At 49.5% G+C, this 15,942-nt stretch overlaps 1 protein-coding gene across 4 annotated transcripts in view; it reads right to left on the bottom strand.

Moving 5' to 3' along the window:
• Positions 1-881: 881 nt before the first annotated feature.
• Positions 882-15,942, bottom strand: part of ZBTB7C (zinc finger and BTB domain containing 7C) — a 153,757-nt gene continuing 138,696 nt past the window's right edge. For all 4 annotated transcript variants that reach the window (XM_072922035.1, XM_030258107.4, XM_072922037.1 and 1 more), the window contains 2 exons: positions 12,636-13,829; positions 882-7,254 (listed from right to left, as the gene is read on the bottom strand). In XM_072922035.1, coding sequence (XP_072778136.1) covers positions 6,618-7,254; positions 12,636-13,829 — 1,831 coding nt within the window. In that variant the 3' untranslated portion in view covers positions 882-6,617. The remainder of the gene's footprint in view (positions 7,255-12,635; positions 13,830-15,942) is intronic.

Below are 15,942 nucleotides of genomic sequence, written 5' to 3'. Positions count from 1 at the left end.
CTCAGCACTGCTCTTTGGCTGCTTTCTTGGTTTTGCATTGGTGGGTTTTAGTCTCAGTTCCTAAGGAAATGAGCTTTATATAATTGCAGAAGATTTAAATTTGAAACCCCTGCTTGCCCAGACTGAGCAAAATTATTAGTGGTGCCATGAGGGGATGTGGGAAATATCAGCTGAGGCATCAGAAGGTCTAGTCCTGGCTTACCCTGCAGGAATAATTCCCTAAAAAATCAGCATTCCTATGAGGCCACCAACAATTGTGGCATTTTCCTAGCCTCACTGGCCTTACTGCTTGGTGGTGGTGAATTGAGGTCTAAAAAAATTCCTACAAATCGTTGAATCACTTAGGTTGGAAAAGACTCTTAAAATCATCAAGTCCAACCATTAAACTCCCTCCGCGTGTGGCTGAGATTTATATTTCCTCTTCCTGGGTGGGAGGGAAGGTGATGGAGGGTCCTGCACGTCCTGGTGCTGCCGAGATCCAGAACAATTCCAGCTGTGGCTCCCAGCCCTCCGCTGTCCCCTCCAGGCCACCACAGGAGGGCAGAGCAAGTTCGAGCTGAGCAAGCAGAGCTGCCGAAACGGGGGAAAACAAAACCCCGACAGAGTTATTTATTTGCCCCGCACAAAATTTCGTTCGGTCATCACCAGAGGCTGCTTTTCAGCCCCCGAACCCTCGTGGTGACAGCTCAGATGCCACATGAAGGGTCACCCTGGAGGGCCACCACGAAATGCTCCATCACCCCGCTCATCATCATTTGATGGCAGAATCTTTTATGTTGGAAAAGACCCCCGAGATCACTGAGTCCAACCAGGAATCTGATGCTGAAATACGAATTCCCCAGCCCCGGAGCAGCGCTAAGGACACACGAGAGGCTCACTGCTTCAGGTAAGAGTTTATTTTCTCCAGGGGTGTAAGATGTGCAGCAGGAACGTGTACAGGACCGCCAAGGGGAGTCACAACCAAACAAGAGACTGGAACAAAGAAACCTAAACAGTATCCTGCCCTACAGCAAATAGTGCAAGTCATGTAAAACATTGGTTCAACATAGGAAAACACGGGGGTGGGGGGGGAAGGTATTTCCAAGCCACAGGTATTTATTTTCTCTCCCTCTGCTGGAGATCCCAGAGGTGGAGCTGGGAGGTGAGATGGGGATGAGCTCACTCGGGCTCAGACCATTTAGGGTGTATCTTCTACAAAAAGGGATCTTTCTCAGTTCTTCCCTTTTTGTTTTTGCCTTGGAATGAAACACAGGTGCACACAGTCAGAGGTACCAAAAGGCAATGGCAGAACTTAAAAACCCAGCCACGGGTGACCTGCTGCCAAATGGAGCATTTTCGTAAAATGAGATGTTTGGGGTCTTGCTTCATGTACTCTCTTACCTTAAAAGTTCCTCTGCAACCACACAATATTCCAGCTTCAGGGCACTGAGACTGTAAATAAAGCACTAATCCCCTCCAAAAAAGGATGGGGGGCATAGCAGGTCCCAGGGGGCTGCAGGCGGGCACGAGTGGAGCAGAGACTGGGCAGCATTTGCAGCCTCACAGGTGCTGCCAGGAGTCCTGCTGACACATTCAAGGCTAAAACATTTCAGGCTGTACTTTGCAAAATTACTCCCTTTATTTTTTTCCTGCAGGTGACTGCCAAATGGAAAAGCCTCTCACTTCCCAAACTGCAGGCTCCTTCTTCCCCTCTTAAAACACAAACATTTTTTTTTTCTGGATGTAATTTCCTTCTGCACTGCTCAGCAAAAGGGTTTGGAGCCCAGGGGAAGGGATTGCCCATCCAGCTCCCCACCACTCGTGCCAGGAGATGCTCCTTTGGCAGGAACACCTGGTCCAGGCATCCCCTGGTGCTGTTCCCCCTCTGCAGCCTGGATGCTCCAGCAGAGAACAGCAGCTGCTCAGGAGCAAGCATGCAGCCATATGTTGTTGCTAACAAGCATTTACTGAAGCTGGTTTCTTCCCGTGATTCCCATGTGTCTGATTAATGCACAGCTCCTCCGAGCGATTTTTAGATTTCTTTTTTCACCCTCCCCTTACAAATCTCTTTTTTGTTGTTGTGGCATTATAAGCAAACGAGAATGTGAGTATAAAACGGGGTTAAAAGTCACAGGAGCTGAAAAAAAAAAAAAAAAAGAAGTTATAGGTGTATTTAAATATCTAAAAAGTAATTCACACAGTTTTAATTTTGTGGGTTTTTGTGCTCAGAAACACACAGTTTATGGGCTGACCCTGCCACAGTCCTGCAGCCTCCAAGCACAGAGGAGCTGCTCAGCAATCTGCCTGGGAGAGGACTGGCATTCCTTTGTTCCCAAGTCACATTTCTGGACTCTGCCTGCAGATCTGGAGCCCTGCCCGAGCACCTGATGCTGTGGAGCGCTTCTCTGAAGTGTAAAGGAAGCAAAATGACCTGTGGCTGTAAGAACTTGGGAAGTTTTACTGGGATTGCAGCAGGGTGTACGACCCATGAGCCTGAATCCCTGTTCCCCAGGCTTGGGAGGCTTGACAAGGACCTTTATCTCCCATAGTGTTGTTAGTTAAAACAGACTGGGAAGTGATCAAGCTGCCTGACCTGAGTCCTTGGGCTGTACCAGCACCTCATCCTCTTGGGAAAGATTTTTCCGGGGAATGTCCCATGAGCTGAGCAGCGAGGAGGGAGCGGTGCTGGTGGGAACATCCCTGCCTGTGGTTAGACTTATCTGGGTGAGCTATGGGAAAGCACAGCACACTGTAGGTAGCAGAGAGGTGCCCAGAGGTGATTCATCCCACCCCTGGGAGATCCAGCGTGGGTGGGGTGAATCACCCTCATCAGAACCGGCCTCCCACCAGAGCCAGGATGGCTCCAGAGGCAGGCTGGAATCACGCTGCAGGTTGCAGGATGACATGGAGGTGTCTCAGCAGGCACAGGGTCCCTGTTTACTCCACCTCCACATGGCTGAACAACGTGGAGTGAGTCCCACACTTCCTAGCTGGAGCTTATCTTCCAGGCTTTTGTGCCTCATTCAAAAACAACAAAGGAATTCTGCAGTTCCTGAGCGGCCACGTGAATTACAGGGCTCACGTTTGTGTCATCTGTGTTCACTAATCATAGAATCATCTGAAGATTTGAATTGAAAGGCTCCTTTAAGGGTCGACCAGATCCATCTCCTGCTATGGGCGGGGACACCTTCCACTATCCCAGGTTGCTCCAAGCCCTGTCCAGCCTGGCCTTGGACACTTCCAGGGATTCAGGGGTAGTCACCATCTCTTCAGGCATCTTTCAGTGTTTTGCCACCCTCATTGTAAAAAATTTCTTCCTTCTATCTAGACTGAATCTCCCCTCTCAGTTTAAAACATCTCTTCTTGTTCTAGCACAATAGGCCCTGCTAATATGTTTGCCTGATCTTTTTCCTAAAATGACTTGAGGCCCTGGCAGGGGCTCTGAGCTCTCCCTGGAGCTTCTCTTGTGCAGGGGAACAGCCCCAGCTCTGCCAGGCTGGCTCCAGAGCAGAGGGGCTCCAGCCCTGGCAGCAGCTCCGTGGCCTCCTCTGGGCTGCTCCAGCAGCTCCACGTCCTTGTGCTGCTGGAGCCAGGGCTGGGGCAGCTCTGCAGTGGGCTCTGAGCAGAGCACAGGGGCAGAGGGGCAGAATCCCCCCTGCCCTGCTGCAACCAGGCCATAGGAGCCAGGCTGAGATGAAGCAGAAGCCACCACACCATGAGCTGGGACAGAAGCTGTGTCCTTCCAGGCTGAGGTTTGGTGTCATTGCACCCGTCCTGGTTGGGAAACGGGAGCAGATCCCCAGGAAGGCACCTTCACACTCAGCTGGGCTCCCACGTGGATACCTGTGGCCTGGACTCACCACACAACACCAGAACGGGAAGAAGCAGGGTTTTCTCTAATCATCCCTCTGCACCCCAGCAAACGACCACTGCCAGCACTCAGCTCCCTCCAGCCCTGCCCAACCCAGCGCCAACGCGGGAAAATCAACCTTAACTCCATAATCGTCATCAGCATCGCAACACCAACAGCCCCTCGGGCTGGAGCCCATGCCAGCTCAATCTTTAATTAATACGTGATTATTCTGGCTTTCCAAAAGGTGTCAGGCAAACATCCACAGAGCTGAGGCCACACTGATGGCTGTGCTGGCAGCTCAACAACCGCGGCAGCTTTGCCTTCTCACCATGGCCACAGGCAAGAGAATCAAGTCCTGCTAATAATTTAAAAGCATCAATTAATACAGTTTAATAAATACATAAAATGATCTAGTCTCTTTTTTTCCATCCGCTTTTTAGCATCAATCAAAGTTAAGGGTGATTGTCCCGTGAGTAACTAAGGCAAATTTGTTTGTGTACATGTGTGTTCCTCTCTACTTTTTTGTTTTGATTTTTTTCCATTGTTTTGTACATAAAGCAATCACATAAAAATAGTTATAAATAGAAAAATTGCAAAGGTTTATCCCCACTTAGACATATAGGAAAAAAAAAAAATAGAACCCAACCAACCTAACAAACAAACTGAGACAGAAATAACACCTTGCTTCAAGTCCTTGCAGATCATACAGTACTCAGCATCTTTGGATATTTTACAACGACTCCAAATCGTAGACAAAAAAACACCTGAAGGAACCAATCATCTGCAAAACGTCGCTTGTTTAAGAAGTTGATGAGGATTAAAAAGAAAAAGTTTGATGCAGTTTTAAGAAGATTTCTTTTTCTTCTTACTTTCTTTTTTTCTCTCCATTGACTTTCGTTGCACGTGGAGTCTTTATGGATTTCTTTTGGGAGAAGGAAGCCAAGTTTGGGCAGTTCCTTGGGAGCATTCTGCCATGGGTGGTCTCAGAGCAGAAGCCCCTCAACCCTCCTGAGGGCTGTGGAACCCTTGACCTCCCTGTGTCCCCTTCCTTGCCTCTGGTGGGCAGATTCTCATCCAGCCACCGCGTCACTGATGGAAAAACCAAAAACCTCACGAACCCGCGATCCTCGCATTCCCTCCGATTCCGCTGACGTTGAAAGGTCATAGTAAAAAGAGAAATAAGAAGCCCCAATTTGTAACATTTACATTTCCAAGTGTTGGTTTCATGTAAAACCACCACTGCAACCCACCTCAGCCAGTGGTGGAACTGGGATCCCACCAGTCTGCCTCCCACGGCTCGTCCAGGAGGAGCCATCAGAGGCAGAGGGCCACCAAAAGCCTTTGTCCTTCAGAGCAGCTCATGGATTTGGGGCTGAAGGAGGTGGACAGGGTCATTCCAGCCAACTGGCCACTTCTTGTGCCCCGAAAGAATTACCAGATGGGGTGGCCAAGACGGGATGCTGGGGAGTCACCCCAAACCTGCTGGCCACCATGGGTGACCTACAGCTAGGAGTACCCTGTCAAATGTCACCACCTTCTCTTTTGAACCAGCTACAGTGAAAAAACAGAATTTCTACTTGTTGGCAAGTAGACTACATCGCCATCAAGACGCTGGTAGTGAACTTCTTTTCGACAAAGATCCCTTGAGACAAGCAGCGGGGATATTTTCACACCCAATTTTTTCCCACCAACACTGCAGATTTGGGGACACACAAGTGTTTTGTAACTTTTTCTCATCACTATCACATAAGAATTTGAGGGAATTAAGGACAGAACCCCAGACATTTCAGAATGGTCAGCGGCAGCGAATTCTGACTCTTTGGTTTGAAACGACTTTCTCATTTCAATATTCCCACTGGTTCATTTTTTTAAAGCAAGGGTTTAGTAAAAGCTCAGTATTGAAACATCACTGATTCTTCCAAAACTTTTCCTTCACCTTTTCAAGCAACTGAAGTTAAAATACTCAAAATAGGCTTTGGTTCTCCTTTTGAAACTTTGAAATAGCTAAAGAACCAAAATAAGCAAAATCCCCCTTTTCCACCCAGCTTTGTGCTAGGTGTTCGATCTCCTTTTTTTTTTTTTTTTTTTTTTAATGTTTTTAAAGTCCCAACTCATGCTGCAGATCAGGGCTTTCACCAACCCTGATAATCAGATATACTGCTGAGAAAGACAGTGGCAAGTATCCTCCCTCTCTCCCTCTCCCAGTAAGGCTGCTAGACCTCCCCTTTATCCCTTGTAGAATAAATATTGTTGCCAGACATGGGAATTAATTAGGAAGAAAAGAAAACAAGAACAGAAAGAGAACAGAAAAGTCCTTTTGACCAAAAGGGCCAAGGAATGCAACGTAACAAACCCAAGTCTGGACGGCTTGTCAGTGTCCAGTGAGCTCCGTGTGTGGGAAAATGGGGAACATTTCCCTCAGAAAAACCATCTCATGGTGATGGCTGAGCCCTGGACTAAGGCAAGTGACATTTTTGGGGGTGTTGAAGAGAGCAGCAGTCCTGGCCTGGCCTTCCCAGATGGAGCCATGAGTGGAGGGATGGGACAGTGAGTGCCTGACGGCCCCAAAGCCAAGTGCAGAGTCTAAAGTGCCGGTGGCCGCGGGGCACAGCACCTGCCCATGCCCTGCTCGCCCCAGGGGTGGCCCCGTGCCACAAGCCCCATGGCAGTGAGAGGACAAGGAGCGTGTCGGCAACCTGATGGTGCAGAAGGGCAGGTGGGAGCCCAGGGGAGCGGGCTGCCTGGCTGGGATGGGAGCGGACGCATGGTGGGACCGGGCGCGGGTTTAGTTGCTGGACTCTGAGATGGGAGCCACGTGGCCAAGCCCTGCCAAGCCACTGAAGCCTGTGCTCCAAGGGTCAGGGAGAGGGAAGAAGGGTTGGGCAGCGAGGTTTTCGTTGTGGCCCAGGGCAAAGGCGAAGATGCCCGCGTTCCTCTCCATGTCCATCTGCGCCCGCCTGAAGAGCTTCATCTGGGTTTCTTCAATTTGGCTCTCCAGCTCCTGCAGGCTGAAGGGGGTCTTGGCCCCGCTCAGGAAGTGTTTGGGGCTGGGGCCGGGAAGGCACATGGCCGTGCTGCTGAGGTGGCTGCTCATCTCCTCCAGCGTGGGCGGCATCACGAAGCCGTTCTCCACGGGCGGGCCGCCGGGCGCGAAGAGCAGGCCGGCCGCCCGCCACGCCGCCGGCTTGCGGCCGCGCCGGGGCCGCGCCACGCGGCAGCTCTGGCGCTTGATGTGGCGGTGCAGGTGGTCGGAGCGGGTGAAGCTCTTGTAGCAGAACTCGCACTGGTAGGGCCGGATGCCCGTGTGGATGCGCATGTGGTTCTTCAGGTCGTAGTTGTGCACAAACTTGGCGTTGCAGTGGATGCACAGGTACGGCCGCTCCCCCGTGTGCTTCCGCATGTGGATTTTGAGCTTGTCCTGCCTGCAAAAGAAAAGGGGCTTGATCAGGAGGTGTGGGATGCAGGGGGTGTGGTTGGGATTGTTCTTTTTGGGATTGGCTCCCTGCTTGGGAAGGTGGGGAGCTCATCATGGGGCGTCTCCCAATGTATGGATGGCTTTGCAGGCTGATGTTTGCATTCGCCTCCTCGTTCCTGGGCATGAAAACATCATACACAGAAGAGCCCTCCATGTCAGGAGTTTGCAGCCCATCCTAGAGAGTTCAAAACTTAAATTGGAGGAAGAAAAAATCCCTGTTATAAACCCAAAAAAACACAGAATCATTAACACTGGACAAGACCTAAGATCATCAAGTCCAACCAAACTGCCAGTCAAGGCCACCACTAACACTTGTCCCCAAGTGCCACATCCAGATGGCTTTTAAATCTCTCTAGGAATGGAGATTTCACTACTGCCTTGGGCAGCTGTGCCAGGGCTGGACAGCCCTTTCAGGGCAGATATTTTTCCTGATTTTCCAAGTTGAACTTTCCTTGGCACAACTTGAGGCTGTTCCCTCTTGTTCTGTCCCTTGTTCCCTGGGAGAAGAGCCTGACCCCTACCAGGCTACATCCTCCTTCCACATATTTGTAAAGGGCAAGATTCTAAAGATGGGAATATATCTATATATAACTAAATTTGAGATTATTAAATAAATACAGCCCTATTCTGGCCTGCAAATAAGGAAGTCAGTTGGGATTTGAGAGCCTGGCAATGCAGGAAAATGCTGCTTAAATTCAATCCCTCCTGGAGCCGATTTTCCTCTCCTTTTATTCTTGCACTGACCACATGGTGTCTCAGGAGATTTCTTTTGGAGCAGGAGCATCACAGAGGGTGAAGCTGCCAGAGGTGCAGCACCCAGGCACTCTGTCCTTCCCTGTCAGGGTCTCCAAGGCCAGCACACATCCAGCAACTCACACAGTTTGGAGAAGTTTCTTAAGTCCAGGCATGGAATAGCGTAATATCCATCCCAATGGCACTTATTTACAAATAAGTAATATTTATATATGTATTTTTAATGGGGAACATCTAAAAGCAAGAGTATTTTCCCATATGGGCAATCCAATCACGACTTTTTCCCCCCAGAAAAATAAATGTTTCCTTCTGCAGTCAAAGACTGAAAAAAACCCCAAAATCACAGCTAAAAAAAAGTGAAGCTGATTATGGCTCAACTGAGCTGAACACTGCTTCCTGGGTTGCACTAGTGGAGTTCAAGAGCAAAGTGGGAAATTGTTTTCCAAAATTATTTCAGTATGAACCTCCACCATGCTAGCATTGAAGCTAAAATATGTAGCATATGTGAAGTCATGTCACTACTAGGTATAAAATAAATATTATATATTACAGATAAGCCATATAAAACTATATGGTATCATTTAATATAAACAGAAAAGAAAATACAATTTGTTAATGTTTAAAAATGTAATTATATTATAAATTACATAATGTAAGTATATATGATGATGATTTAATTTATATAACATAAAAACTACACAAAAATCTGTTTCTTCTGGCAGGTCAAGCCCTCAAAACTTGTAAGGTGCTGCCTCTGAACTAGTTTTTGCTACCCAGCCCATGTGTGCATAGTTAAACAGTTTTTTGTGACATGCCCAGCAGGACAGAGGTGTCGGCCACACCACGAGGAATGCAGCTCTGGGCTGGGCATCCCTGCCCACCAGTCCCTCAGGATCAAGGATGTAAAGGAGCATCCCTAGCAGGAGAGTGACTTCTTCACCAGATGATGCATTATTGCTCTTGGGAGACTGATCCCAGCCTGGTCCTGCACCTACAGATTTTTTAGGGACACATGAAAAAAGTCATCTCTCAGTCCCTGTGCCAAGCTCAGGGCAACTTCCCACTGTAGCATTTTTAAAGCTGGTGTTGCCCCAAGGTTTTGAAAAGGGTGGATTTTCCCTGGAAGGGCTGGAATCAGAGCTCAGCAGCAGACAAAGCAGCAGCAGGGAGAATTTCATCCCGAACGGCGAAGTCGCGCGCGGATGAGCGTGGGGGCTCGTACTGCAAAGAGGGGGGGAAATGTTAATAAAAAGCAGAGCTGCCAAGCCCACCTATAATTTAATTTAAACCTCTGTAGGTAATGTTTAACCTAGCAGGATCGCTTTTCCTAATAAACACGCTGCGTGCCGGGACTGTATAATGTAAATACCGGCAAAGCTCTTCTCAGGCTATTACCCATCTCCGGCAGCAGACGGGAGAAAACAAATCCTCCCTGCCCCGGCAGCATCTCTGGGGAAGGCAGGGAAGGTTTGTGGCTCCACCTGGAGCTGCTCAAAGGCTGGGGGGATGAGGTGCTCTGTGGTGAAGCACCCCAGAGGAATTGTGGCACGGGGAACACCGGGTTTCGAGCTGGGAGCTGGGCTGGAGGCTCGCTCCGACGGAGATCCACACTGTGTGTGTGTGAATAACCTTAATGCAATTGCATTAGGAGAGCGATTAGGGCTCTGTGAGCTGTCACAACACAAATAATAGGAACAAATAATGTTAACCTTTCCAGCTGGAACAGTATCTCCTTGAGCACTCTGGGGTTGTCTTGGTGGAAAAGCTGAAATATTTGCAGCTTTCTCCGGCGTTCTAGCAGGGTGGAACAGCAGACTAGAAGCTGAGAGGCCTTTGTTTAAGGAAAAAATAATTAATGAGCCATTAAATGAAGTCCTGCTTCCTGCCATCAGATGTCCGTGGGCAGCAGGAGTGGCAGGTCCAGGTGCATGTGGGGTCCTTGCACAGGGGGGTGTGAGATCCCACTGATGTGGGGAAGGGATCTGCTGGGGAGGTCGGGACACTCCTTACCCAGGAAAATATATCTTCTCCATTTCCCCAGTAGATTTTCACCTCCACAGTGCCTTAAATGCAGAAATAATGCAAAGGACTGATTCATAGATTCCACTGAATCTCTGCTTCCCTGCACCCTGGCTCCGAGGGGACCCCAAAAGGGACCATCTGAGCCTGCATCTCCCCAGTGAAGGCACCGTGGGTGGAAGGCCAGTGCTTTCAGAAATCATGGGATTCCTCCCCCTCAGGGGCCAAAACACATAATGCAAGTAAGTGGCAGCACTCGGGAAATCCCAGTAGAAATCTCCTTCTACATCTCAATCACTCCACATTTTATGCAAAAAAACCTCCAACTTTTTTTGCTTAAAACTACACTTTTTCCTAAAAGATTCCTCTCACACCAAAGTAATGATGGAAACAGCTAAGAAAACCCCACCCCAAACAAAACCATTAGCTGCATGCTATTCAAAATCCTTCCAGGCACATTTAAAAACAAATCAATATTTTAAGATATCTGCTTTGCTCAGGGTGTTCAAGAAGGAAAAACCCTCCAGCACCCAGCCCTGAAGGGGTGACCACAAGACCAGTTTTCATCAGTGGTGTTGTGGGACTGCACTGTTGGGTGAGTCCCAGTTTTCTGATTTTTTTTTTCACCTTGGATGAAGTCCCCCTACCCCTGTGCCCTGTATTTAGAAGCTGCTGAGCACACAGGGGGGTGTCAAAGCTACCAGGTTTAGTCCCTGTATTAGTGATGGGTCATGCTAGACTGTTCTGTTGTGGAGTTTTTAACCTCTACCACGCTGAAATAACCTGTCTGGATTAGGTGTCATGCCTCAGTTTCCCTGAACTAAGTGAACAGTGCTGCCCTTGCCTGTAAAGGACTTTGGGAGCCCTCTGGGATGGCTCAGCTCTGTTATTCCTGCTCCAGGGAAGATGTCAGTGATGGATCTAGCCAGGCTATTTCCTCATCAGAAATTAGCACCTGCAGCAGCACACACAAGAGAGTGACAGGGATGGGGCTGGCCAGGCTGTCCCTCCAGTCCCAGAGGCCACCACACCCACAGGGCTGAACCCACAACAGCCCAGTGCTAACCTGGGGATGCAGCACCAGCAGGAGTCAGATCCAAATTCCTGCAGGCAGGAATTATCACCATGCAGTGGCCTTTCCCCTGCAAATACCAGGGTGAGCTGGCTCACGCTGCACATGCCCGCCCGAGGCACGATGCTCCCCGCATTATAATATGGTGTCTGCTGTGTTAATGGAGGGGAGCATGGAAATTTATTTTCAGGTCAAATTCTCATCATCTGCATATCTTCCATTCGAATATTATCATAAGGACAGGAGAAGAAAAGACAGGCTGAATGCAGGAGCACCCCAGGTGTCTGGCCATTGTCAGGAGCTCGCCTCTGCCTACTGTGCAGATTATTTTCCTCTGGTTTTCTCACCCCAGCTTAATAGGGCTCTCTCTCTCTCACATGCAGCCAGGAGCTGAAATACCACGCTCTTGTCAGAAAGCTTTATTATTATGGTAAAGATTGTTCTCATTAGATATTAATTATACTCAGCAAGAGCAGGCCCAGGAATCTATTTGTCTCCACTCACCGATTAAATTTGCCCAGCTTTGCAGAGCACGGTTTCAGGCTGGAACATTACATTTGCACAGCTAAATACAACTTGGCAAGAAAAGTTACAGCTGCCCCATCTCTGGAAGTGTCCCAGGCTAGGCTGGATAGTGATGGGAGCAACCTGGGATAGGGAATAGTGTCCCTGCTCACAGCAGGGGGTGGAACTGGATGAGCTCTAAAGTCATTTCCAACCAAAACCATTCCATGATTCTGTGAGTCCAACTGTTCCCTCAGTCCACCAAATCACGTCCCAGGTGTCACATCTACACGTCTTTTAAATCTCTTCAAAGATGGGGACTGCTCCACTGCCCTAGACAGACTGTTGCAGTACTTTGCATGAAGAAATTGTTCCTAATATCCAATATAAACCTCCTCTGGTGACGCTTGAGGATGTTTCCCCTTATCCTGTCATTTGTTGCTTTGGGGAAGAGACTAAGACCCCCAACTGCACTACTAAGACATAATAATTAGAGCCACTCCAGCCCCAGAAAGCCCAGATACTGTCATGTCCAAACGTGTGCAACTTGGTTGTGGTCTACCCTGATGCCAAAATGTGCAAACCCAAACTAATTACATCCTGTGGCTAAATGGCCCTCCCAGCTCAATGCATCTCTCAGCACATTAGAGATGAGGTCTATGGTGGGGTTGAAAATATCCTGTTACTTATTTAAGATTTTGTCCAGTGAGGGGATGGATCCAGTGAGCTGTGGATGTCATCCACAACCCACAAAAATCAGTAGTTTCTTTTTCTTCCTCCACCCTCCCTTCCGCCCTTTTAATTTTTTCTTTTTTCCGAAGGGACAGATCATGCTCTGCTTTCTTCCCTACTCTTATTTTGGGACAAAAATGTTGAGTTTTCTCTGATGAGCAGCTGAGAAATCAGTCATGGGTTATGATGTGGCCCCTCCAGCCACCACCCCACTCCCCACACACACGGCAGAGGTGACCAACACACACCTGGTAAAGCGAACTTCACAGATATTGCACATATAGGGCTTCTCCCCCGTGTGGGTCCTCATGTGCCTGGGCAGCTTGCCAGCTCCCATGATGACTTTGTTACAGATGGGACACTGCTGGGATGCCTTGGGCTTTATTTTCCTCTCTTCCTCCAGGGGCCATGGGGGAAAAACTCCTCCAAACTGGGTAGCACTTAAGAAATTGAGATAAGCGCTGTAGTCAGCCTCTGCCTTAATATGCCCTAAGGGAGCTGCTGGGGTGTTGGCAAACATGTCCTTGAAGAAGTCATTAGGGAAAGGAGGCGGAGGCAGGTCTTCCTTCTCCTCCTCTTCTTTGATCTTTCTCTTTTTGATCACCAGATCCAAGGGGCCGTTGTCTACTTGCGGCTCCTCCAGCTGGGAGAAGGAGTTAAAGTCGCCGTTCCACAGGTGGGGGAAGAAGCTGGGGGCGAAAGGAGACAGAGCTGGCCTCCGTTCTGGGATGTTTGCCTTAGGGTACAAGTTTTCACTCAGCAAGGACTCTATGGAGAAGTCTCTTATCATGCCCAAGTGTCCAGAGGAGTTACTGGCTGCGAAGTGATTTGGAAAATCTTTAGGTGCTTCTGTATAAGCTTCTTCGGTAAGATCGGACTCAGAAGGGCTTTGGTGGCAGCTTACTTCTTGTACATCAGCTAGGTTCTCCTGATTGACAAAATCTTCCACTTCCTCCTCCTCCTCTTCCTCCTCATCTTCATCTTCATCTTCATCATCATCGTCGTCCTCTTTGTCATCTTCCTCCTCGGCCTCTCTGTCAGGCTCCATAATTTCAAGGCATACATTGATGATGCTCTGGATCTCCAGCATCTTGGCGGCGCTGAGGATGTGCTTGACATTTGAGGTGGTGATGGTGAGGGTTGAGGTGTAGGCAAACTCGAGGATGGCAGAAAGTGCTTCAGGCTTGACAAAGTCAATCTCGTAAACATAGGGCTGGTCTGTTAAAGTGCCAGTAGTGAAGAGTTTTTTGAAGTACTTGCTGCAGGCAGCCAGGACGGAGCGGTGGGTGCGGTACTCCTGGTCCTGGACGATGAGGATGACATCGCAGAGGAGCCCGTCGTGCCGCTGCTCGTTTAAGCCACACAGGACCTCGCTGCTGTGGTTCGGGAATGGGATCCCGATAAGATCTTCAATGCCATTGGCCATATTCTCATTTAGTGCCCTAGGACAAAGCACCAACAGCAGAGCGTTAGCAGGGGATTCCCAACGGATAATGCCAAAACGATGCTGCCTTCTCCCAGAGTCCTTCCTTCCTCTACCTCACCTGCTGTCACCACCTGCCTGCACTGTCTCAGAGCGTCTCTAGGCCACCTTCAGCTCCTTCCAGATCCTCTGTGATTAAACCTCTGCTTCTCTCCTCATGTCTTCATCTCCTTTGTCCTCATCCTTCTCAATTCCCACCCTGTTCACCTTTTCACAATCACCACAAGCTCCCTCTTCTCTTTCACACTCCTCCCCCAGGAACCTTGTGCAATGACTCCCTCCCCACCACATTTCTTCTACATCCTCCTGGAGCCAACATTGCTCCAGACACACGTTGGATTTGCCCTGCCAGGAGCTATGTGGGGAAGGTGTGATGCTGTATTGCTTCACACTGCCAAGAGCCAGCACCTACACTGCTTGAACGGGACAAGCCAGGGAGTGCCCATCTCATCTACGTGATTGTTTTTGGGGCTGGTACACCTGGACATCACAGATAGGAGGGTCACGGCTTCCTGCTGCAGCAGGAGAGCGGTCCTTACGGATCTTCAGTTCTACTTCAAGCCTGGAAGCTATGACATATCCCCTATCAGGGACAAGCATGTAGGAATGTCTTCCTGAGGGATCTAGGAATGGGGAGGAAAGCAAGGATTTGTGTCACAGGGTATACCTAAACACTCAGAGGAAGACAACCAGGTAGCAAGGACCTAGCCAGACACAGATTGTTGTCTGCCATCTATTCCCATGAGCTGAGCTCTCTCCATTCCCAATCCTGCTTGGACTTGTCAGCATGGTATCAAAAATGTCCTATGCATCTGGCAGGCATCTTACCCTGCTAGAGCAGCTTTAGCTTCACAGGAAAACTCAGAAGCAAAAAGCCCACACCCAAGAGGAAAACCTGATTTTTTTTTTTTTTTGGCCACTTTTTAATCTGTAAGATGTTTCCTCTTTCACATGGCTCCAGCAGCCCTTCCACATGAGAAATCCCAGGAAAGGAAAGCGATTTCCTCCAGCAGGTGACGAATACATTAATCCCCTCACAGACAGAATACATCAAACAGACAGAATAACTTTGAATACACTAACCCTTGGAAACCCCCAGGACACAGAGCATGTGTTCATGCAGTGTCACCTCTACCAGCCCTGGCCCTGCTGCAGGTAGACACTTGGTTCACAGCCAAGGGACAGAGCAGTTAATCTCCAGGAGAACCCAGGGCATGTGAAAGCAAAACTGCAGCCCCCCTCCATCCCTTCTGCAAGGCTGACACCAGCAGGCAGGTTCCCCAGCTCCACACCGTGCTACCTCTGCAGCTCTCCTGGGATCCACTGCCATGTCCTGGTTATCCTTCCCTGCTGAGCTTCTGGCTCTGCTGATTCCAAACCTCCTTCAAAACCACCAGTGGGGACCTGGGTTACTTCAGCTGGCTCCCAGCTGCCTCAGGGATGGAAAAAACCTGGTCTGATGGAGGCTGTCCATGAAAACCTGTGCTACACCTTGGCCAGCAACCTTTGGAGAAGCCTGGGGGGCCTGTAGAGGGGATCCGACTCTGCAGGAGATGTTCCCGTGGGAAAAGGAACACTGTCTCCCTTTTCCTCCCTCCCCAGGGAGACCTTGCAGGTATCTCCCCCACACCTAGCCAGCACTGCCAAAAACGGGCGTGTGGGAGCCAGAAAGGTCTCAGGGGGATGGTGCAGCCTAGAGGGAGGCGATGTGCCACAGGTCTGTGAGGAGCACAGGGATGGGGGACAGCTGTCCATCCTCAGTGAAGCCTCACAGGGGCTGGAGGGCAGCCCCAGCCACGGGAAGCCTTCTCCAGCCAGCTCCCCCAGCCCAGAGCTGGGCAGAGGAACCAGGAATTACACCCAGCTCCAGCCACCGACATCTTCAGTGGAGGGAGGATGCTCCAGCCCCGCATCCCATGGTGTGCCCATTACCTCCACGCTAATTACGTCTGTTGTCTGAAACAAATTGATTCATTACAGTGTGCTGTGCTTAACCACGTTAACCAGCAACGCTCCTCTGCGGTCCCAACCAGCTCTGTATCAAATCCTCCTTGAAAATCACCGATAAATGA

Source organism: Taeniopygia guttata, chromosome Z (genome assembly GCF_048771995.1).
Source record: "Taeniopygia guttata chromosome Z, bTaeGut7.mat, whole genome shotgun sequence".
NCBI classification, from domain to species: Eukaryota; Metazoa; Chordata; class Aves; order Passeriformes; family Estrildidae; genus Taeniopygia; species Taeniopygia guttata.
This window is presented reverse-complemented; position numbering and strand designations above follow the sequence as displayed.